The sequence below is a fragment of the Microtus oregoni genome, unplaced genomic scaffold, assembly GCF_018167655.1.
Source record: "Microtus oregoni isolate MIOR12 unplaced genomic scaffold, Mior012 000021F_ref0000039, whole genome shotgun sequence".
Taxonomy (NCBI): Eukaryota; Metazoa; Chordata; class Mammalia; order Rodentia; family Cricetidae; genus Microtus; species Microtus oregoni.
Genome location: NW_024543080.1, coordinates 20,945,964 through 20,970,046, shown reverse-complemented (window position 1 = coordinate 20,970,046; position 24,083 = coordinate 20,945,964). Strand labels below are relative to the sequence as shown.

The 24,083-nt window shown below is 36.7% G+C and overlaps 1 protein-coding gene across 13 annotated transcripts in view; it reads left to right on the top strand.

Annotated features, from left to right (window-relative positions):
* Fip1l1 (factor interacting with PAPOLA and CPSF1) overlaps positions 1 to 24,083 on the top strand; it is a 63,388-nt gene that overhangs the window by 23,102 nt on the left and 16,203 nt on the right. For 7 of the 13 annotated variants that reach the window (XM_041671098.1, XM_041671089.1, XM_041671092.1 and 4 more), the window contains 3 exons: positions 5,858 to 5,965; positions 12,250 to 12,343; positions 13,721 to 13,877. In XM_041671098.1, the coding sequence (XP_041527032.1) occupies positions 5,858 to 5,965; positions 12,250 to 12,343; positions 13,721 to 13,877 (359 nt within the window). The remainder of the gene's footprint in view (positions 1 to 5,857; positions 5,966 to 12,249; positions 12,344 to 13,720; positions 13,878 to 24,083) is intronic. The other 6 variants (XM_041671101.1, XM_041671100.1, XM_041671095.1 and 3 more) reach the window with 1 other exon arrangement.

Sequence of the window (24,083 nt, the reverse complement as noted above, 5' to 3'; positions counted from 1 at the left end):
ATTGACTGGAGAAAGAAACTTGAGACTGTTGAAATGGTATCTAAAGCTAAGCTGTGAAATTTAATTAGACCATCAAAAAAGTATTGATCAGGAAGTGATAAGAGCCCAGAGCCTTGGGATACTAAAAGAAATGAATGGAAATCAATAATAAAAAGGAACCAATAAAGAGGCCTAAGATGGAAGTTAGTGTATGGAGTCATCAACTGTCAAACATTAATGATAAATTTGGTCAAGAAGATGAAGACCAGATTTCTATTAGATTTTCAGGTGTGATAGTCATTGGTGGTCCTGACCAAGATCATGTACAAGGTGAATTGAAAAAACTTTTAAATGACTTCTACAGACACGAGAGATCTTCCTTTAATCCCAGTATTAAAGGCAGAGGCAGGTGGATTTCTCTGAGTTCAAGGCCAGCCTGGTCTATATAAGTGAGCTCCAGAACAACCAGAACTATATAGAAAGATACTATCTCAGAAACAAAACAGAGAAATAAGAGGAATTGAAAAGTAAAATACGAACAGTTTTAAAGACTATTTTTTCTTGTCTGTGGGGCCAGAACCAGGGAAAGGGAGAAGTGTGAGGCCAGAGTTTTCAAGGCAAAAGAAATTGCAGCATTTATATACTTGAGAGTTAGTCAACTAAATATTAATGATCAAGAAGTAAGGAAGAGGACATTTGTGGGGCAGTGTTCTTAGTTAGGCCAAGGGACCAGGGTATGCCATACATGGGCAGTAACAACTCCGTAACTGGAGAGAATGTAGGGTACAAATGGTTTTTAAGTCTCACTTTATTTTCTTTGCTAAGAGTATCATGTAGGTGAGTAAAAGTAGAAACGGGGACCCTTGTAGGAGATTGCAGCAATAAATAAATAAACAAAAATAATGATAGGCAGGCAGGTGGATAATGAGAACAGTGGGACATTCTCTTCAGATCGCTAAGGAGTGGGGTGTTAATGGTTGAAAAGAGAAACCTAAAGTGGTCTTTTTTTGGAGTAAGTGAGTAAACTTTTTGGGAAAAAAGACTAGGCTCACTTGGCGGTAGTTGGAGGAAACAGAGTACGAAGGCTTCAAAATTGGAGAAGCAATGTTTTATATGTTGATGCAAATGAGTTAGTAAAATGAAAAGTTGATGGCATAAAGAAAGAAGCTCTATGTTTCCTGTTTGTTAGGTTAATGCCGTGGTCTAAAATGTGCCAAGTCAAGTATGCTTTAGATGTGTTCAAGTAGAGCAGTTAAAGTTGTATTTCACAGGAGCAGAGATTATGCCAGGTAACTAAGGGATACAGGAGCGCAACCACGGGTTATAATAGTAATGACTCTGGATCTAAGTAGAGATGAAGACATTGGAAGGTATACATAAAGAGAGATGGATTGAAAAAGATGGTAAGGGACATAAAAAAATGTATGAAGGAAGGATGGGAAAATTAGCAGACTTATCACTACTTAAGAAAGTATGAGTAATTTCCCTTGCAACTGATAGAAACATACTTAGTATGCTTTTATCATCAGTTTTGAATATGAAGGACATTGCTCATTCCTCAGTAGGAACATTTGTTTTCTGAATTTATCTTCAGATAATCAAAACAGACTTTTATAATCATTGTAAATTATTTCCCTAAAAATAATGTATGTGTGTATGTGTGTGTGTGTGGGGGGGGTCATTTTATATGTATGGAAATTGGATAAAATCTTTGGAAATAAATTTTTTTGAGTTTAGGGGAAAGATAGCTATTGTCAGCTCTGAGACATAAAACATATTTAAGAGTAGTTGTTGACAGAGGATTCTGTCCTACCCGGCCCACAGTTCAGTCACAAAGAAACACACAGAGGTCTACATTAATCATAAACTGGTTGACCTATTAGCTTAGGCTTCTTTTTTTTAAAAAATATTTATTTATTTATTATGTATACAATATTCTGTCTGTATGCCTGAAGGCCAGTTGAGGGCGCCAGACCTCTTTACAGATGGTTGTGAGCCACCATGTGGTTGCTGGGAATTGAACTCAGGACCTTTGGAAGAGCAGGCAATGCTCTTAACCTCTGAGCCATCTCTCCAGCCCCTAGCTTAGGCTTCTTATTAATTAATTTTTGCATCCTAAATTAGCCCATAATTCTTGTCTGTGTTAGCCATGTGGCTTGGTACCTTTTATCAGCAAGGCATTCTCATCTTGCTTCTTCTGTGTCTGGGTTATGACTGCAGACTGACTTTTTCCTCTTCCCAGAATTCCCCTTTTCTCATGGCCCTGCCTCTTTCCTGCCTGGTCACCCCACCTATACTTCCTGCCTGGCTATTGGCCCATCAGCGTTTTATTAAAATACGAGTGGCAAATCTTGACAAAGTACAAGACCATTGTCCCACAGCAAGTAGTGATCTGTGATACTGGCCTAAGCACTAGATCTCTTTTAGATTGTCTTATTAATGTGTAGGTAGATGTTAGCAAAGAACTTCTTAAATTTGGTATTAGTAGAAAAAGTGAGTTTGTAACTTCTGTACTGTCCAGCAAGTTTGCATACTTAAGGAAAGTTCTACGTTTACTATATCTGAATGCTTGTTTAATATTTTTAAGTTTTCATATTATTTTCTTTTGAAGTACATATCTACAGGAAAGTGATATGAATGTACATCTTGATAAGATTTTCTAAATGCAATATATTGTTGTAAACAATCAAGGAGATTGGAAAACAGACCTTTGCTATTCCTTCCTTTGTTGTTTTCATTTTGTACTGTTTTGTTTTGACGATTATTTAAACTTACAGGTTGCAAGTAAATCAGGGAGAACTTCACCTACACAGTTCATTAGGTCCTAACATGTTGTTTTTCTTGTTAAAAATACTTTTCTCTCTCAATCATTTGGGTACTAATTGGGATAGTAACCATTGGATGCATTGTTTTCTTAACCTCTAAACACTTCACCTTGTATTTCTTAGGAACATGGATGGGCATTTTATTCCATAAGTATAAATAGGGCAGTTATCAAAGTTAGGAAAATGCAATGCTAAATCAATCCTTTATCTAATACCCAGATCATCGATTTTACTAGTTATTGCTAGTTATTTGTTAGTTATCTCAGTGTTGCCCTTTATGGAATTCCTTTTCTTCTTGACCTTGGACTCAATCCAGGGTCATTCATTTGAGCTCTCTGTTTAGGTGTTTATCATCTAGAGCAGCTTCTCAGCCTTCTGTTGTATTCTAGATGAGTGCAATCCAGTTGTTTTAGAGTTGATTCCTCAATCTGGCTTTGCCAATTCCTCCTCATTAGATGGGCCTATGCTTGAGACTTGTGTAAGTGACACTGTGTTCTCCTCTTCAGTACACTATTCTCCAGATAAAGAATCCCAGTTTGCCCCACTTGTTTTTTTTATTAATGATGGTAAATCTGGTGAGTTACTTGTGGCTATACCTTTCTGGTTTTTCTTCAAGTTCCTGTTTCCCCTTTTGCATTTAAGAATTAATTTTTGCATTGGGGATGTTGCTCAGTTTTAGAAAAATGTTTTGCCCTTAGCATGTGCAAGTCCCAAAGTCTGGCGTAACATGTACAAGGCCCTCTGTCTGATTCCTAGCATCATTTAAATAATAATAATAATAATTTTGTGGAGAAACTGATTATAAGTGTTCTAACTTCCTAAGAATTTTAGCATCTGCTGATTTTTTTAAATAACTGAGTTGCTACTATAATGTCTATGAAACAGTGATTGACTTCTAAAGTTTTGTTTAAATTATCCTTTTAATGAGTATGGGTGTTTTGCATGCGTGTAAGTCTGTGCACCACATGTGTGCATGGTACCCACAGAAGTGAGTTGGATCATGTGAAACAGACAAGGTTGTGGGCTACCTTGTGGGTGCGAAGACTCAAACCTTGGTCCTCTAGAAGAGCTCTCAGTGCTTTTAACCACTAAGCCATCTATTCATTCTTATTTGCTTTTATGAGTGTTTTGTCTGTGTGTGCCACATGTATATCTAGCTCCTGAGGAGGCAAGAAGAGGATGCTGGATCCCCTGGAGTGGAGTTAAAGGTGTTAGTCAGCCACCATATGGGGGTGCTAAGAACCAAACTTGGGTTATCTGAAAGGAGCAATAAGTACTCTTAACCGTTTAGGTATCTCCAGCTCCTGCTTTTCAATTTTTTGAAACAAGATTTTACTATGTAGCTTAGGCTAGCTCTAAACTCACAGTCCTTCCACCTCACCCTCTCTAGTTACAGGCATTACCAACATTGCCTCACTAAATACATTAATTTTTAGGTATAAAAGAACATGGGGGGGTGCTTATAAGTTTGATTTATGTATTTATGGTGTGTGAATTTTATGTGAGATATATATATATATATCTCATAATTATATATAAAATTGTTTTGATGTGTCAAATTTGGTTGGCGGAGTCTCTTCAAAATTGCTTTTGACTGTGTGTGTGTGTGTGTGTGTGTATGTGTGTATGTATGTATTATGAGCTCTACTTTTTGGTGTTAGCAGAGTATTTCAAGCTCATCTTCTACTTCTGATCTCTTCTCAAGACATCCCCTCTTAGGAGGAAATACTAGTTTAAAAGCAAGATCAGGCTGGTAGCTGTGCTCATTTTACTGGGGTGTCATTTCTTTTCAGGGCCTTTTTAGCACTTAACAGGTAGGAGGAAAGATAGCAATTTTAATATGAAAGTGTCACTTGCATATTTTTAAATAAAGTTTTAGTCATGAAATCATGTTTCTTTGACATCCAGTTTGACACCACAGAGTGCATCCTTTCTCCGCACTAGTCCATATTATGTCTCTTTTTCTCATGGTGATAGATAATCTGGCTCCCAACAGCTTCAGTATATTACTCATTTGATTCATAATCAAATACAGTCCTAATAGATTTGGAATTTCTGCGTAGCCATTAAAACACACACAATTAGAATAGAATTCAGGATTCATTAGCAGTTCTTTCTGTTCTGTTTTAGACTGAGGATGAGTGGTGAAAACATCTATTCACATGCTATAGTCTTATTGGTTCTTTTAACCTGCTCACTCTTAGCATTTCTTTTCCTTTCTTTTCATACATGTAGGATATGGAACAAAGAGCCATGGTCGGGGAGGGCTCTCCAATGGTGTCTGTGGAGTTGTCACTCCAGGTTCACTTCAATTCGTTTGTAGTTCATTTTTCCTGGGTACTTGTTTCCAGAAGTAGACTTAGAAACGTGTATTTTTAGTAGCTTTGAAAGAACGTTGATCTTTCACAGGATTGGCAAGAATAGAAATAGCTGTCCTTACTTTTGTGATGGTCTTTTCTGTGGTGATCTTCCTGTCTCAGCCTTCCGAGCGTCATTGTGCCTAGCTAAACTTCGTGTGGAGCATGTCACTGGGAAACAGTGGAAATTTAAATGGAAAGAGTTAATCTTTGAAATGAAATTTTAGTTTATCAAAGTTTTTAAGAAACAAATTAGAGCCCTACTGTTACCTGGTTGTACTGACAGCTATGTGTTATTGAAGAGCAAAGAGAAAACATTATGAGTTTTGATTGAGAGTTTGTGAAATGGCAGAGATTGTTATTCATTCATAAAGGCACAGGAATTTGTTTCTTGATAATTATTTGGGCATAGCCTTGATTCTTTTTTCGTTTCTCCATCTTGACACCATACTATGTTGAAAAGTTTTTCTAACAGTGTTCTAGAGTTGATCAGATAACATCTAAATTAAATAACATCTAGATTAAAATGCCTCCAGGTGTTGGTTCTACAGCAAGCACTTTATGACGTAAAAGAATGGTACTGTAGGAACATATCAGAGCACCCGAGAAAAAGCATGCCAGGAAAAAGATAAACAGAACGAGGGGGGCTAGAGACAACAGTATGTAAGAAAAAACACAGAAAATTTATCTCACCAGAAACAGCACCTCTTCTCAGTCTCAGACAAGTACTGCCTCCAGAAAAGCCAGTTCAAGCGTTGGGAAGTGGCAGGATCGATATGGGAGGGCCGAGTCACCTGATCTAAGGTAAGGCTGATTTAAACATTGGCTACTTCCTCATCTTTAGATCATTGGTATTATTTTGTCTCTTAGTATAAAATAAGGTAACTAGTTTTGAGACTATACCATATTTTTCCCCAGTGATGCTTTTTCAGATTGCAATTGAGGCATTTACTGAGAGCCAGCATGTGTCTTCCTCATCCTTTTGGCCTTTTATATTATGTAATTGTTACATTGAACCACATTAATGGGTGTTCTGAATTTATTTTTCTTTCCCCCTTGTTGCATGTTAATCTTTGCTCTTCTACATCTTTTTATGATATTCTCAGCTATTTTTCACTGCTTATACATGAAGTGTAACTTTCTGAACTCGCTTTGGGACTTGCAAAATTTGACTCCACAGAATCTTTCTAATTCTATCCAGCTACAGTGTAAAAGCCTCCTCTTCCTGTAAGGTGGTCTACCAACCGCCCTTGTTAACAGGTTGACTCATGATCCCACCATCCATAGAATTTTGATTCATGTTGTAAATTTTGTATTTACAATATGTACAGCCATAGACACACACTACAATTTCTCTAAGTCTGTGAAATGGGAATAACTTCATTCCTGAAGGGTACAGTGAGCTGAGCACTGCTCTCCATAGAGTGCATTGCCTATGCTAGTACGAGAGATGATTATTTTAGTGTGTGACGCAGATGTATTGACCAGGATAATTTTAAGATGCCCTTTGAGATTTAAATAATTACAACCAAACAAGGACTAATTTTGTTATTTGGCTTTGTTTTGTGTTGTTGAAGAATTTTATGCTTCCTATATGAATTTTATGCTTCCTATGTGTAAATCATGTACTAATGATCTTGTGGTGGTTTGATTTTAATCACTTTTGTTTAAAAGCTTTTAGATATGTAAATTATGGCAGATGCTTTTGTTTGTAGCATTTTGCAAAAAGCAAGGGGGGCAACACTATCAAAAGAAAGTTTGATTTTCATAGTTTTTTTTCCCCTGTAGAAGCTTAATTATATATTCTTAGTGAATTGTAAAAATTTTTAGTCAGTTTGAGGTTTGCCATTAGAAAAGAATAAGTATTCATGTCAAATAAAAAAGTAGGCATTCATGTCAAAGACAGTATTTTGACTTTTTATAAAAATACCCTAATTATTGGTATAGGTATAACCAATAAGGTAAAAATTTTCGGAACAATTTTATGTGTGTGATTTTTGGTTGGTTAAGAATAAAAACAGGGTGGGGTGCTGAAGAGGTGGCTCAGAGATGAAAAGCACTTACTGCTCTTGCAGGCTTAGTTTCCAGCACACAATGTGGTGGTTCACAATCACTGTCACTTCAGTTCTAGGCAATTGATGCCTTCTTCTGACCTCTGTGGGCACCAGGCGTGCATGTAGTGCACAGACATGTGTGCACACAAACACACTTACACATTAAATAAATAAAGCCCATGCCCATCAAAATATATAGTAGATTAAAAGAAGAGTGATAAAATAACTTATTTCAATAGTCTTCAGTGACAAATTTTAAATGTACTTAAATGAAAGTAAAGTTTTACATGTGGAATTAAGAGAAATTTGAAATTATTTAAAGTAAAGTTAGTTCTGATATGTGGAGTCAAATAGAATGTTTTTCATATTGTTAGCAATGAAATGTAATTCAGAATTTTAATACTTGTATTAGTGATACTATATAATAATTTGATGTCGTGCATAGTAATTGAATTTATATTTATCCTGGCCAGCAAAATTATCTCTCAGATTGACTTAGAGGCTTGATTCTGGGTTGGCTGAAAGATTGGAATCAAATGCAAGCTTACAGTGGAGTTTTGCGCTAGAATGATAGATGGAGCTGTACTGAGAGCTGGCATTGGTAACATTTATAGCCTCACTTAGTCTTTTATGTAATGTTCATTTAATTTATAATTTCTGGCTTTGAGTGCCAGCCGCTTTCAGAAGGGTATTGTGTGTCTTCATTTGCAAGCTGTATGGTAGATACTTTACATTAGACATCCTACACAATACTTTCTCTACATTCTTCCATTGTTTGTGCTCTTCATACCGTCTAAAATATCCTCATTCCCATTCGTGTGTTTAAGTTGTCTTGTTTGTCGGTTCATTCTTTCCTCCAGCAGCTCAAGAGAGGTTACAGCTATATGTTTAGATATATGACTTGATTGAGACAACTGGCTACATTTGTCTTTTATTCGGTCATATGGAAATTCAAACATTGGGGTTGGAGAGATGGTTCAGTGGTTAAGCTCACTTGTTGGTCTTGGACAGAATGTGGGTTCAGTTCACAGCTTCCATTGGAGGCTCACAACTGTCTAACTCTGGTTTCAGGGCATCATACCCCATCTTCTGCCTTCATAGGCACCACACACATGGTGAACAGATAAGCATGCAGGAAAAGCATCTGTACATATAAAATAAATAAATCTATTGTTTTAATATAAGAAAAGCTCAGATGCTATTTTTTTCTGAGAGAACAAATCTTTGAAATGTGTCTGCTGCTTAGTTTTTATTAGGAACTCTTATGAAAAAAACCCTCAGACTATAAATATAAAGCTAGATGGTGTTCTGGATTTTCTTTGCAGAGATGACTCATTTGTAAACTTGACTTCACACAGTGGTGTCATCTGCATTTTACTCACACGTATTATCGCCTTGGGTTTGGATCCTTAGAAAGAGAGATGTGCTAGTTAAGAACATTTGCTCTTCCTTAGATGAAACTTTACCATTGTTGGGCTCACCTGATATTATTAAGTCTCACACTGTTGTGCTTTACGCAGCATTTAAGAGTGGATCTGTGAAATATACTTTCGCTTTTGTCATACAGATAAGCATATTTTGTCTGGTTTTGGTACTTTTTAAAGCATATGGTTGTAATTCATTTCTGAGTGCCAGTCAGTTTGGGGGCTCTAAGTGGTATTTGTTGGGTTTTGTCATACTTTTTTTATAAGGAAATTATGTTTGCTTTTAATATTGTATTTTTCTTTTATAGTAAGCATCATTTTACAAAACTCTGGTTTTTTAAATGTAATATGTATGTTCTAGATTTTTTAGGCAAACACATTTCTTGTGTGTTTTATTACCAATAAAATTTAAAAATTACTGCAATCTATCATACTTTCTTCCAAAAAGAATTCATTGGGTCTAGGTTTGCTCTGTATTCTCATATAAAAATGCAAATAATGGTTGTTGTGTCATAAGTTATAAATATAATTAAAGTACTCAATTAATACAAGTTCTAGAATTACCAACAAGCCATTTGCAGACTAATGCTTTTTATCATACACACTAGATAGCTGTGCACTAGGATTCCTTTGCCCTTCCTGTTAAGTGGTTAGCTTAGACATAAAATGATGACAGAGATTGCAAATTGCTTCTGTCTGTATCTTAGTTTGACCTCTAATTGCCATTGAGAAATTCCAGTTTTATCTTTATTAGCTGCCCTTTATTCTTTCTGGGACAACAGAATCATCAAAATAAGACATTTTAATTTGATTTCAGAGATGATTTCGTAGTTGTAGGATATCTGCAAGATAGAAACTCTTATGAACAAGAGTCTACTGAAGCTGTAGATAAACTCAGATATCCAGAGTGGTTAGTTTCTGTCTCTGCTTTTTACCGTACAGTTGAGTCTAATATGAAGAGTTGTGGTAATAGCAGTAGCTGACTCGGCATTGCTGAGCAGGTTTGGAGCCGGGTGAGCCTAGACGCACTATGCTGACATCTGCGTTCTAGCAGCTCTTGCTGTCGTGCAGCACTGCTGAGGGTTTTCATGGAGAGTTGGTAGAGAACTAGCATAACTTGAGGCCCTGGGTTTAATCCTCAAGATGATGGAGTGGGAAAGTTAATGGGGATACAGTCAGGGACTAATGTGACTCAGTGTATTCACCCACAATGTGGCTCAGAACTAATGGAATTTTTAATTATTCCATTGTGTTACATGTTACTTATGTTTACTTTGCTACATCTATGAATATGTCATAATCCACTTGTGAACAAAATGTCAAATTCATTATAATAAAAGTGAATTAGTTGGTGTGTGTGGTTTGTTTTTTTTTGTTGTTGTTGTTTTGTTTTTTACAAAAACCTGAGCAAGGAGGTCTTAGGGAATGGAGGCAACTGCAGTGTTTTGTACCTCCGTTGGGGGTGTGTTCTGAAAACCGACTTCTCCGCTGTTTTGCTTTTATAAACATGGTATTTACTATCTTGAATTTCTTGTGATTATCCCACTTAAAGCTGAGAAAACTAATTATGCTCTTCATTTAGGGAAAGTTGAAGAGCTGCTTGCTTCCTTCCTGATATTCCTGGAGTTCTTAAAACTGAAAATTCTGGTGATCAGTGCTAAGAGACAGTTTGTTAGCAGTCATCCCACAACAAAGTTAATCTTGTATTGAGGCTTGCTTTCCAGTGGACGCCTTTATTGAGTCAGGAAACTCACAGTCCAAACAAACGTGGCAGAGTACTTTTGATGGAAATACTCTTCAGAACTGGGAGAGGGACCAATTCTGTGGTGGGAAATAGTAAGAAAGGAAGTAGATTTTGATATTGAAATTTCGGTGGTTGTAAACGGTGAGGAAATAAGCACCACATCTTACAGTATGTAGGAGGCCAAGGGCAGAGGGCACATGCTTTAAAAGGAAGCGGTGATCTGCATAGTTTTGTATTATTTTAAGGTACAAATTGGAGGACTTTTTGCTTTCCTTGTGTTTGGATTTTTCTCCTATATGTAAAAGTCTGGCTATTTCCCCAATTATAGCGGAGGATATTAAGTTCTATGAATCTCAGGGGCTCAGTGGTTATAAGAACTTGGTGCTCTTGCAAAGGATTGGTGTTTGATTCCCAGCACCTCACATTCTGTGGCTGTGAGCTGCCTGTAACTACAGAACTCCAACTCCCTGGAATCTAACACTTTTATTCTGGCCTGCGTGGGTACCTGCACAGAACTGAATAAAAATGAAAATAAATGTTTAAACAGAATGTCTCTACGATTTGTGCACTACTCTTGCTCATTGCTTTTATGGGGATGCTAGGAAGTCAGTGATTCACATACAGTTAGAAAGGCTTGAATGTTGTTTTGTTGTCTTAAAAGTGCAGGAGTAAGTCAGCACAACGTGGTCATTACTGACATTGATTTGTATCTGAGCTTTTTACTAGAGGGCCAAGGCTGGTGTAGAAGACAGTGAAGGATCCTGACTTATATGTGGATGACATCCCTGATATCCTTGTGTACTTCAATGATGGGCGCTTCTTATTCTCAGGGCTGTAAAATAATAGTTACTGGAAACAAATTTGCTAATGCATTATTTCCAGGAAAGCCCTCATGTTTTCAAAGGTGAATTACTTACTTTGTTGGAAAGGAGCACATGTAGTTCATGAGGTTAGAAGGTTTCAGATATGAAAATTAGTTTTACCATCCAATTATTATGTCAATTAATTGTACTCTGCACTTTGTTATTACCATATACAACAAATATACCCTAATTTTGTTTTGTATTTGTTTCTTTCTCCTTTGATAGATTTCTTTTAAGGATTTTTTCTTCTGTGAAGTTTAGAGTGTGAATTGTTAGTACTGAAAAGCAAAACACTTCTTCCATCCACTTTTCATAGCCTGTTTCTGCAAGTGATTTCCTCTTTCTTGTTCAGCATATACGCTCTTAAAAGCCCTTCCTCAACTACATAATAGCTTTTATTAAAAAAGAAAAATTAGCCTATTGAGTGTCTCTTTTAGGTTTGTAACATGATTTCTGGTAGATAATTTATCCTTACCTCTCAAATTTGAGAAGGATCGTACATAGCGATGACAGGTAAGCCAGGCTTCTGAGTGCTTAGAGTGTTAGCCTAAAGGAGAGTAACTAGAAGGGAAAACATGGTTTCATTTTTTTCTTTTAAGGTCTCAAAGCCTGGACTATAGCACTATGGAGAATGGTGTATGTGGTGTGTTTGTGTGTGAAAATGACCATGATCTCTTTTCTAGCCCTTCTGGAGAACTCTAAGGGTTTGAGGAATAGAATTACTTGTGGAACTGCAGTGCTTCACACATTTTATTTCAGCTGGTCTAGCATTTACTATCTGATTCTATTCCACAAAGATAAATTTGTTTGCAAACTACTTTAGTAAAATATTTTTTTAAATGTCAAATTGCAAAGTAGTGAGAAGAATCTACTTCAGAGAAATTCTTTCAATAAATTTTTACTTTAAAAGTACATCATAAAGGCTGTTTATTTGTTAATATTTCTATTATTCTTCATTCATCTAACTAGATGAAACTAAATTGCTTCAACTCTTGTGTTTCAGGAGATTGCCCGGTGCAATTGATGTCATTGGTCAAACAATAACCATCAGCCGAGTAGAAGGAAGACGGCGGGCAAACGAAAACAGCAATATACAGGTTTTGTATTTAAAATCAACTGTTCTGTAGTCTAGTTTCATCAATGCAATGTATGTATGTAGACCCCTGAAGTGCTAGTCAGTGTTAGTTGCTTTCATTGTTTTTTTTTTTTTTTTTTGATTTTTCGAGACAGGGTTTCTATGTGGTTTTGGAGCCTGTCCTGGAACTAGCTCTTGTAGACCAGGCTGGTCTCGAACTCACAGAGATCCGCCTGCCTCTGCCTCCCGAGTGCTGGGATTAAAGGTGTGCGCCACCACCGCCCGGCAGTTGCTTTCATTGTTATGAAGGGATTTCATATGCAAAACCTTCAGCGTTATTTGTACTTATTGGAAAAGCTTTCCATTTAGAATTTATAACCTCTCAGTTCCTATGAGTGAAATTTTCCTTTCCTTGTTATGAACAATACCATATGATCTCATTGAAAAAAAAATGAAGGGGAAAGAATCTAGAGCTCTACCACCTAGCTGTTTATTGTCAACAAAGTATATTAAATACGCTTTTTTTTTAGCATTTTAAAGGTAATTTTTGTAAACATAGAAGATAGTTCTTCTTACCATTAAAATGTTAAGATTTCTTGAGATGGTTTCCAATTTTACTACATTATGAGTAGAATACTCAGAAAATTATTGTACTTAAATATAGAAAAAAATTAATAAAAATTAACATATTTAAATGGTATGTTTTAGTAAGAATTCAGGGGTATAAATATATATTGCATTAGCTTGTTTTGCTATTAAGCTCATTGCATATCAGAATCTGTCATGTGACTGTTAGACATTCCAATTTGTGGAGGTCACCTTCCTGCCTTGTTTTAGTAAGTTTGGATTTTCTTGTTCTTAGCTATTCGCACAGTCAACACTGCATTCTTTTTCAGTGGGAACTTTTGCTCTTAACAGATGCTCACATGAAAAGTTATTTACATTCATAGCTGCTTATTTTCCACCTGTTAATAAATGCTTAACACTTTCCATGTGGAGAGATTAGGTCCTCATATGCCTGCCTACTTGCATATGAATTTCTTAGGGCATAATCTATACTGACTGTAACTCAGCACTTAAACTTTGCCTGAGATTAAAGTGTGGTATTTGCTGTATTGTGTTTATGAAGTGTTTGTTTATAACCTGAAATGCTTTGTTAATTCTTACTGAAAAAAAATTTTTGGTAGTCTAAATTTTTAATCCTAGGCTTTGAGTATGAACATTTTAAAAAGTAGGTGTATGAACTTGTACTCAAATATGTACATATAACACACATGGCTTAGAAATATTACCCCCCCCCATGTGCCTTTTAGTTCCCTTTTTAGAATGAATGGAGTGAACTGACCAAACTCTGCTCAACATTTATTTAGCGTGCTGATGAATTATGCTTTACTTTTAGGTCCTTTCTGACAGATCTGCTACTGAAGTGGACAACAATTTCAGCAAACCACCTCCATTTTTCCCGCCAGGGGCTCCTCCTACTCACCTTCCACCGCCTCCATTTCTTCCACCTCCTCCAACTGTCAGCACTGCTCCTCCTCTGATCCCACCTCCAGGTAGGAAGCGGGGAGAGGCCTTTCACTAGTGCCTAGTGTTCCTTTACTTTGATCTGGGAAGTGGAAATCTGTATCCGGAAACACTACTTTGATTGATTATTGTACATTAAAAGTAACATTTTATCTTCAGTAGATCCACACTGAATCTTGTTATTTATTCTTGTATTTATTATTTATTATATCTTGTTACTTTAGCATAGCAGAGATAATACTTTAAAGTAGAAAAGGATAAACAGATTTTTATAGTATTGACCTTGACTATAAAAATAGCCACAAACTGGGGCTGGAGAGATGGCTCAGTGGTTAAGAGCATTGCCTGCTCTCCCAAAGGTTCTGAGTTCAATTCCCAGCAACCACATGGTGGCTCACAACCATTTGTAATGAGGTCCGGTGCCCTCTTCTGGCCTGCAGACATACACACAGACAGAATATTGTATACATAATAAATAAATTTTAAAAAAAAAAAAAAAAAAAATAGCCACAAACTGAAGATGCTATTATTGTGTTGATTTGTATTGAAAAAGGTTTTAAACTTTCTCTTAGAATTAAATAGGTCCAAAAAATGATATATTGTGAGATTGGAATTAGTCTATTGATCAGAATCTGTGTGATGGGTTCCATTTAGGAGATAACCACTGAGTCTTGGGTGTTTAATATTTATTTCTTAACACAACACAGAAATTCAATGTTATGTTTCTAACTACTTTGAGAGTTAGAAACTCAGAGCACTAGTAATACAAGAAAAAGTCTCCAAAACTCACCCAGTGGACTTCTTACTTTCCTTCAGTAAGTTTTCAGTGCTTCTTGCCTTAACCAGCTTTTTGGGACACCAGCAGCTTGATTGACATTTAATTTACAGTCTTCCCTAGGAGAATACCAATAGTAAGTGGAAACTGTTTTCAGGTCCCTTGGATTACAAGGAAGCATGCCTTAGGATTTGCCTTCTCTTTTTACTCAGTACATGTGGCTCCTACTTACTCTTGTACCATGACTGAGCCGCCTGCTGTAAGGTGTCTGTTGTGCTCAGTCCAGAACCAGCCTGCTTCTTCCCCGGTGCTTATCCCTACCTACCTGCAGATGTCAGCTCTCCGTCTGCCCTGTGTTCTTAACATCTTACAGTCCTTTACTCTCACTTCAACTTTGAAATAAGATGAGGAAATATCACGAGAAATGGTCTGAGACAAATGTGTTCTTTTGGACTAGAGGCCAATGCAGTAGGACAGATGTTCCTCCCCAGGGTAGTGTTTCTAGACAGACGGAGCACAGTCATCTTAGACTCGGCCTATGACTCTTGAGTCTTTGTGGAGAATTAACCAGATGAAAGGGACTTAGGTGATTCATAATGGTAATGTGCTTCTTAAATGAAACCCTTATTCTCGAGAAGAAAAAAAAGGGGATAAGATGCAAAATAATGAAGCTTTGAATATGCTCAACTTTACTAGTACTAAAGTTCGTTATTAATACTAAAATTCTTTACTAGTATTGAAGTTTCTTTTTGAAAATTTAAAAATCTTTAAAAATTTTTATTTTAATCAAATATTTTATTTTTTTTATTGAGTTATATGTATTTTTCTGCTCCCTTCCCTTCCTCTTCCTTCTAACCTCTTCCATGATCCCCACACTCCCAATTTATGCAGGAGATCTTGTCTTTTTCTACTTCCCATATAGATTAGATCCATGTATGTCTCTCTTAGGGTCTTCTTTGTTGTAATCAACAAATACTGTATTTGTTTATGATGCTCAGTGATTTTTTTTTTAATTCATTTATTTTAATGTGTGTTGGTATTTTGCTTGCAAGTATGTCCATGTGAGGGTGTTGGATCCCCAGGAACTGGAATTACAGACAGTTGTGAGTTGCCATGTGGGTGCTGGGGATTGAACCCAGGTCCTGTGGAAGAACAGTCAGTGCTTAAACTATATCCCCAGCTCCACAATGTGTTTTGATTTATGTATTTTCATTATGGAATAATTTCAAGCTTATTAACATGCCTTCATTTTACGTAGTCACCATATTTTATGGTAAAACTACTTAAAATCTATCCTTTAAAAATTTTGAATTTACTTATATATATATATGTTCATGTGTGTCATGTGTGAGTACGTGCACATATGTTCACGTGTCCGTAGAGGCCAGAGGTACAGATCCCTCTGCAGCTGTACATGCTGCTGTGAACTGCCTGATATGGGTTCTGGGAACTGACTTCAGGTCCTCTTAACAGCTGAACCACCTCTCTAGCCTCAGAATCTTTTCTTTAAGCTATTTTGAAATAAATAGTTGTAACTAACTGTGGTCTTTGCTGTACAGTAAATGTATAAGACTGAAACTCTGTACCCTAGCAAACAACATTTCCCATTTCTAACTCATCCCAGCTTCTGTTAATTTCTGTTCTGCTCTGCATTTTTCTGAGTTTGTGTTAGATTTCACATGTGAGTTCATCCATTCAGTCTTAGACTCCTTGTATTTGTTTTGATTCACTTAGCGTAATGTTTTTCAGATGCATGTATGTTTTTGCATGTGACTGAGAAAAATTTAAAACAATGTTACTTACTAATAGTGCAATATCCTCATATGGCTAACATTTTTATATGTATGTTTAAAACACATTGACCAAGACAACAGAAGGGAAGGTATGAAGTAGTGAAGAGGACTTTGGGTTACAGAATACTAGGAGACTGTAGGATATTGGTGATAGGCAATGGAAGTTTTTCATTTTAGCAGATGGTAAAATTACACTAATTTCTTTGCCATTTTACGCTTATTTATATTAACAATAGTATTAGGCTGAAACAATGGCTCACTGGGTTAGGCACTTGTTACCAAGCCTGATGATCTGAATTTGATTCTAGGATCCACATGTAAAAGGAGAGTATTGACTTCTTGACATCTAGTTGACTCCCTACTTCTACCACCCCTCCTACATACAAAATAAATCAAATGAAAGCAAAATAGATAATTTTTAAAAGATATTTATTTTGTTGCAGTGTTTTATCTGCATGCATGCCTACATGACAGATGAGGGCACCAGATCTCATTCTAGCTGACTGTGAGCCACTATGTGGTTGCTGGGAATTGAACTCAGGACCTCTGGAAGAACGGCCAGCTCTTAACCTCTGAGCCATCTCTCTAGCCCCAAAATATGTAATTTTTATGAAGGTAACAAGTCTTTGAATAATGTTCAGGTTATCTGTGACATTGTACTATATAGTACCATTTTCCTGTAGATTAGTCGAATTATAAACTTAATGCTCAGTTTCCTGCTTTCCCTCCTTACTTAAGTAGTATGCGACCACGGCATGTTTGTTACCTGGAGTTATCAGTCCATTCCATTTGAATTGGTCCTATTTTTACTCTTGTGTGTGCTGTTCCCACATATGTAAGTCTGTGTCTCCCACAGTGCGAGTCTTGTGTATACACTGGCATTCCCTGAGTATGTTAGCCGATAGAACTAGCCAGTCACATGTTTATGTTTCCGAGCACCACATGTGGCTTTCAGATTGCCAGGTAGTGCATTCACTCAGTTTTGCACAGCTGAACTGTGTGGATTTGTAGGCACTCACCAGCTAAGTGAGAGCAGGATGTACAGGTGCCGTGGGATTGAAGCCACTGTAGAATCTCATGTGCCTTGTAAAAGAAAGCTGGGTCGGCTAGAGTCTCTTCAGGTACTGCCTCTTGAAAGGTACTTTGTTTTTCTTAAACACCCTTTTTTTAAAAAAAAATATATTTTTGGAAACATAAAGGAGGAAAATCCTTTGGAGACTTTCTTTAAATTTATTTTAATGGTAACTTTTCATAAAACTAATTCTCTCTAAATATTATACAGATATAGTAATGTCCATATTTTTGGATGTTAATAGCTTTTTCTTATTAAGAAAATAAAATGATGGGGATGGAGAGATGGTTCAGAGGTTAAAAGCATTGACCGCTCTTCTAGAGGTTTTGAATTCAATTCCCAGAAACCACATGGTGGCTAACAACCATCTATAATGAAATCTGATGCCCTCTTCTGGTGTGCAGGCAAACATGCAGACAGAACACAGTATACATAATAAGTAAGTAAATAAATAGATAAATGATCTTTAAAAAAACAGAAAGAAAATGATACTACATGTTTAGATTTGCTTGGAATAGACCTAACTTATAAGACCAATCTGGCCTTGAACTCACAGAGATCTGCTAGCATCTGCTTTCCAAGTGCTGGTATTAAAAGGCGTGCACCACTACCATTTGACCTACTTTACACCTTTCATAGCCTAAGTAAATTCATAGATATCCCCTGGTTAGGAAGTTGAAATTTGTGGTCAACTCTGGAGGTTTATAAGAATACTCACGTAATGAGTGTTCTTAAATAGTTCTTAAAATTATGACCTGATAGGTATGGAGAGATGGTTCAGCCTCAAAATGCTTACTGCTTTTGCAAAAGACCTGGGTTCAGTTCCCAGCACCCTCATGGTAGTACACATCCATCCGTGACTCCAGCTCCAAAGGATCTGATGCTCTCTTCAGACATCCAAGAGTACTGGGCATGCATGTGTCACATTTATTTAGACGAAACAGCCACATACATAAATAACATCTAAAAAAATTTTTTAAATGTAAGTTAACAGAAACAGCTCTTTCCCAAGACACTGTCAGCTAGTCGATAGGAGATATATTGTCTTCTCTTTCCCTCAAACATCCATCTGCAGACATGTGTGAACCAAATCTCCTCAGGAATGCAGAGGGACAGAAAATGAAGAAGAGGCTACTTTAGACATAGATGGAGAGACTTCTGGAAATGCTAAAATACTTAATATAACCACAGTAGTAGTGTTAATTTGACAACAAATAGTAATTAGTCATGATTTCTGTAATTTACAATCTTTTCACTGTCTAATGAATCAAAAAATTTTATAATATGCTTCAGGGAAACTTTAGTAGGGGTCTGTGCTTTTCAAAGTAATAATTGAACCACTAAACCAATTATCTAGTACATTGAATGCTTCCTTTCTAAGGTACTGCTTTGAGTACAGTCCATCTGTACACTCATTTGTTTTTAGAATGACACCTGAAATGGATACTAGTGAGGTTTTAAAATTTAAGTGATTAACTTGAAAATAATAGAACTGCACAATGCCATACAGGTTTCTGGTCTGTTCTCTTTACTAAGCAAGTTGCAGTGGATCTGTACCTGCTAAGAAGGCTCCGTCACAGGACTGTGCACATGCACTATTGAATATAGCATCTTAGAATTTTTCCTCCCCTTTAGGGTGATGGGCATAGATACTTCTGAGTACAGAGGTCAGGGAACCTGTAAAGAGCAGAATTAGATATTCTTTAATCTATTCAGTTACTGGGCTTGCATTATCTTATGTTTAGCTGGATGCATTAGTTTTGAAATAATTAAAAATTAGAGTAAAATACTGTAAAATTAGTAGGATTGGTGTTCTAGGCCAGCTTATTTTTTATGTCAATGATTGTTGTCAAATGTTTGTATTCATTATTTTAACCATTTGTGACTGTTATTTATTTTGTTACATCACATCCCTAAACCTTTTCGTCATCCATCCCCACCGTGTTTCTGCCTAGTCAAGACTCACTACATCAATTCCCAGGTGTTGGTCTCTGTTCTTGTCTCTACATTTTATTTTTCTAGGTTGCTTATAGAGGAATGATCATATTTGTCCATTGGTGTTTGGCTTATTTTGTTTCTAAAAAAGAATTTGATGATATTGAACTAATTTTAGGGAAAGCTTATAATTTAGACTTTTGAATGTTAATTTGCTTTGCTGTTACATTCTGTTTTATATGTTAATTTTATAGCTATTAAAAGCTTAAGATGAGTTTTTCATGTCCCTTTTTGTATGGATACTGAAACCATAATGCTGTCTATTGTGTAGGGGTGGGTGTCACCAGCCTTCACATGGTGTGCTCCTGTGGAGGCGAGAGGTCCACTTCACGTGTCTTTCTCTACTGCTCTCTGCCTTATTAGGTGAGGCAGGATTTCTCAGCTCTTACTGCTCCTGGAGCTTGACTGCTCAGCGAGGCTGGCTGGCCAGGTAGTCTTGGTCTGCCTGTCTGCTGTGCTTCCCCGCAGATTTGGATTACAGGTGCACTCCTTTATCCTGCACTTTTACATGACTGTAGTCTCAGGTATGGTGCTTCCATAACAAGCACTTGTGCCATCTACCATGCCGTTAAAAAGAAAAGCCCATGTTGACCTCAGACTTAATAGCAGTCCTCCTGCCTCTGCATACCCAAGTGTTAAGATTACAGGTATGAGCCCCACATTTAATTTTTTTTTTTTTTTTTAACGATAGGGTCTGTGTAGCAAACCTTAAACTTCTGTTCTTGTCTCCACCTTCATGGTGCTAGGTTTACAGTCATTTGTAACCATGTCCAGTTTGTGGAGTTCTGGGATCAAACCCAGGGTTTTTGGCAAGGAACTGTACTGAGTAAGCTAAGTCCTCAGTGTGCCATTATCATTGCAGTTTGTAGAGCTGAAGTGTGCTTTCATATCTGCCTGTTTCCTCCGTTCGTCCAGTAATTTTAGTATGTTAGATCTGATAAAATCAACTGTAAGTTTTCTCTAAAACATTGGCATTTCTATCAAATATGTTTTAATTGGAGATGAAATTTTATTTTCTGTAGGAATTAAATTTTATAAATTAGTTTGAGTGATACTAAAAAATATAAAATCTTATGCTTTTGATAGTGTTTTAGATAAGAAATATGCTGGAACTCAGTTGGTTTAAATTTTGTGATCATAGATTGTAAATCATACCTTTACAATGACTTTCTTCTTTTGCAACTTGCAAAACAGCACTTTATAGTATTCTGCAGTGTTCTGTGTATGTGTCTGTGCTCATGTGCTTAACAGTAAAGCTTTTCTGTTAAGTGCTATTTTTAAAAATACACGTTTCCGACTTTGGCTTACAGTAAAAATAGCTTATCCCAGGCTTTTCTAGACTTACATTATAGCACTAATAAGGTTTGGAATTTAGTGAAAAACAGAATTCACATAATTCTGCCCTTTTTCCCCTTTGTTTTGAACTTATTAGAGAAAAGATAGGTAGGTACTATTGTGTTTCTATTACTACATTACAAATTATCTAGAATGTAGTAGCTTAAAAATCATGTTGTTACTGTCTGGGTTAGGAATCTAGGAGTAGGAAAAGTTCTCTACCTGAACCTTTCTCTCAGTCTTCACAGTCATTTCTAAGGATTTAACTGAGGAAGGTTAGTCTCTAAACTCACTCGATAAAAGTCAGCTTTCTTGTTTTAAAAGATTTATTTATTTTCATTTTATGTGTATGTGACATGCATACTTGGTTACCTGTTGAGATCAGAATAGAGTGTCAGGTCCCCTGGAAGGGGAATTACAGTGTTTCTGCATATCCCCGTGGTGAGTGCAGGGAGCTAAACCCAAAGACTAGCCACAGGAAGTCCTCTGTTTCCATCCCTTTCTTCTTTTTCTAGGTTGTGGGCTGAAAGGACTTGAGGTCCTCACTGGCTGTGGTTTTTCCCAACATCTAAGGTAGCCATTGGAAGACTGCCAGCAAAGTAGAAATCACTGTCTTTTGTAGCCCAGTCTTGGAAGTGGCCTTACTATTTTTGCTGGTTTTGTCTTGCATATGCCATACAATAGCTGTGATGTCCTGCTCACTTAAAAGATGATTCAAATACCAGAAGTATGCAAAGGCATTTGTACCAGGACGAAGGAATTATAGAACCATGTCAGAAGCTCCCTAGCATGGTTCTACAAATCACTGATGAAAATAAGTTTATTTAAAGATAATTTTTGGTGTTTTGTTTTGCTTTGTTTTTTTGTGTCTTGAATATTTACAGAAATTCCTGGTACAGGTAACTTTTTGTTGTTTTTTAAATATTTATCAGGAATACAGCCTTTCTGTTTCTTTGCCTCAGTCCCCAGGTGGTAAGATTTTAGCCTCCCCCACTTTTTTTTTCCCCCTTGAGAAAAAAGTTTCTGTATGTAGCCCTGGTTGTCCTGGAACTAGTTTTGTAGACCAGGCTGGCCTCGAACTCACAAAGATCCTCTTATGTCTGCTGGAATTAAAGGCGTGCGCCACCCCCTTTACATTTAGGAATAATCATGACATACAGAAAAAGGTAAACGTTTTGTCTGTCTGTCTGTTTCTGTTCATCCTCCCACCCCCTCTGAGTGTCTAACAGTAGTATATATTGTTGATGTGTTTTGGTCTTAGGAAAATATGCCTTTGCTTTATAAAAATTTAAAGTTGGTTTTACTTTTCAACTGTATTACTGAGTCTCTTAAAGATAAGGTTAGAAGTGTGGGTTATAATCCAGTGTTCTCAGTGTGATCCCAGGCTAACAACTTCATCTCCTGAGGATTTCTTGGCAATACAGATATGTTTTTATATTATGTTAGACATTTTGAATGAGAATCTCTAGAATGTCCCAGCAGTCTGTGCTCACAAACTCCAGGTGGTTCTGATGCAGGGAAGTGCGTGAATGTGAATGGATAATTACTTTGCTGAAGCTTATATTATCACTAGGGAAGGCTTTCCAGACAAATAATCATTTTTGTAGATAAATAAAATAAGGCCAGAAGTGGTGGTACAGGCCTTTAACCACAGAGCTCGGAAGGCAGATGCAGGTAGACGTCTCTGAGTTCAAGGCCAGAATGTTTATCTAGAGAGTTTTAGACTAGCCAAGGCTACATAATGAGACCTTGTCTCAGAGCAAAACAAAAACATACATACATACATACATACATACGTACATGCAATTATACATACATATACAAACATGTATACACAGACATATATAAAAGAAGCAAAGCACTTGATTTGTATGTTTGAGTCTATTGGAGTTGTCCAAGGGAGGAAAAAGTGGATTTGGGGAATGAATTTTCCATTCCTTACATTCTTGTTTTGTTTTGTTTCTTTAATAAGTGTTAAATATTGGAAGATTTTAAGTGAAAATGGTTTTCCGTTATATCACTTGCTAAACTTCCTTAGTTGTTTGAAAATGTTTCTGGGAAGTGTCAAGGAATTGGTTGTGTGTTTCATCGGCTTCATAGTCCTTTCCGTGACCAAGTGTTTACACTGAAGCAGAATCTTAGGAAGTAAGTCTCACTGGAAGAGCCCTTTCTAGCGTGAAGTTTTCTGTTGTACAGTCACCAACTGGAAAGACAACTGTATCTGATGTTTTTTCTTTTACTCTATTCTTAGTTGATTTTGATACTACTATATAGTAAGATTAAAGTTAAAGGCAGATAATAATTGTTTTAGTTAGGATATCTAATGCTGTGATAAAACACTATGAGCAAAACCAGCTTTGGGAGGAAGGGTTTTATTTTTGTTTGACTTACTCTTCCACATCATAGTCTATCTTCAAAGGAACTCAAGGCAGGAACAAGGAGGCAGGAACTGAAGCCAAGTTTTTGCTGCTTACTGGCTTCTTCCTCCTGGTTTGCTCAGCTTGCTTTCTGATACAACTCAGGGTGTCAGGGTTGGGCCCACCCACAGTAAGCTGCGTCCTCCCACATCAATCATTCTTTAAGAAAATGTTGGACAGACTTGCCTATGGAATAGTCTTATGGAGACATTTTCTGAGTTGATAGTCCCTTTTCCCAAATGATACCAGCTTGTATCAAATTGACACAAAACTAACCAACAGGGGCTGGAGAGATGGCTCAGTGGTTAAGAGTATTGCCTGCTCTTCCAAAGGTCCTGAGTTCAATTCCCGGCAACCACATGGTGGCTCACAACCATCTGTAATGAGGTCTGGTGCCCTCTTCTGGCCTGCAGACATACACATGGACAGAATATTGTATACATAATAAATAAATATTAAAAAAAAACTAACCAACAGAGTAATTTTATTGCTCTTAGAGGAATTAACTTGGTCATATGCCTTCGGTATTTGTTTTCAGTTTACATACTTTTGAGGACTAAGTTTTGAAGTAATTGTGCCATTTTTGCACTAATTCTCATTGTAGTAAGTGTAGCTGAGTAGCACTTGTTATTCATAAATGCACTTAGATCGCATTACTAGAATGAAAGTATCACAGAGTGGGAACTGATCTAGTAGTAGTCTTACACATTAAAAACATTATTAAATGTGAAACAGTCGGTAGTATATATAAAAACATACTGTTCCTGCCTGCCTTCCCTCATTTAGCTTTGCAGTTGGGATTCTTGGTTAGAGCTATCTGCTAGACATCAGTGGATATGAGAGGCATC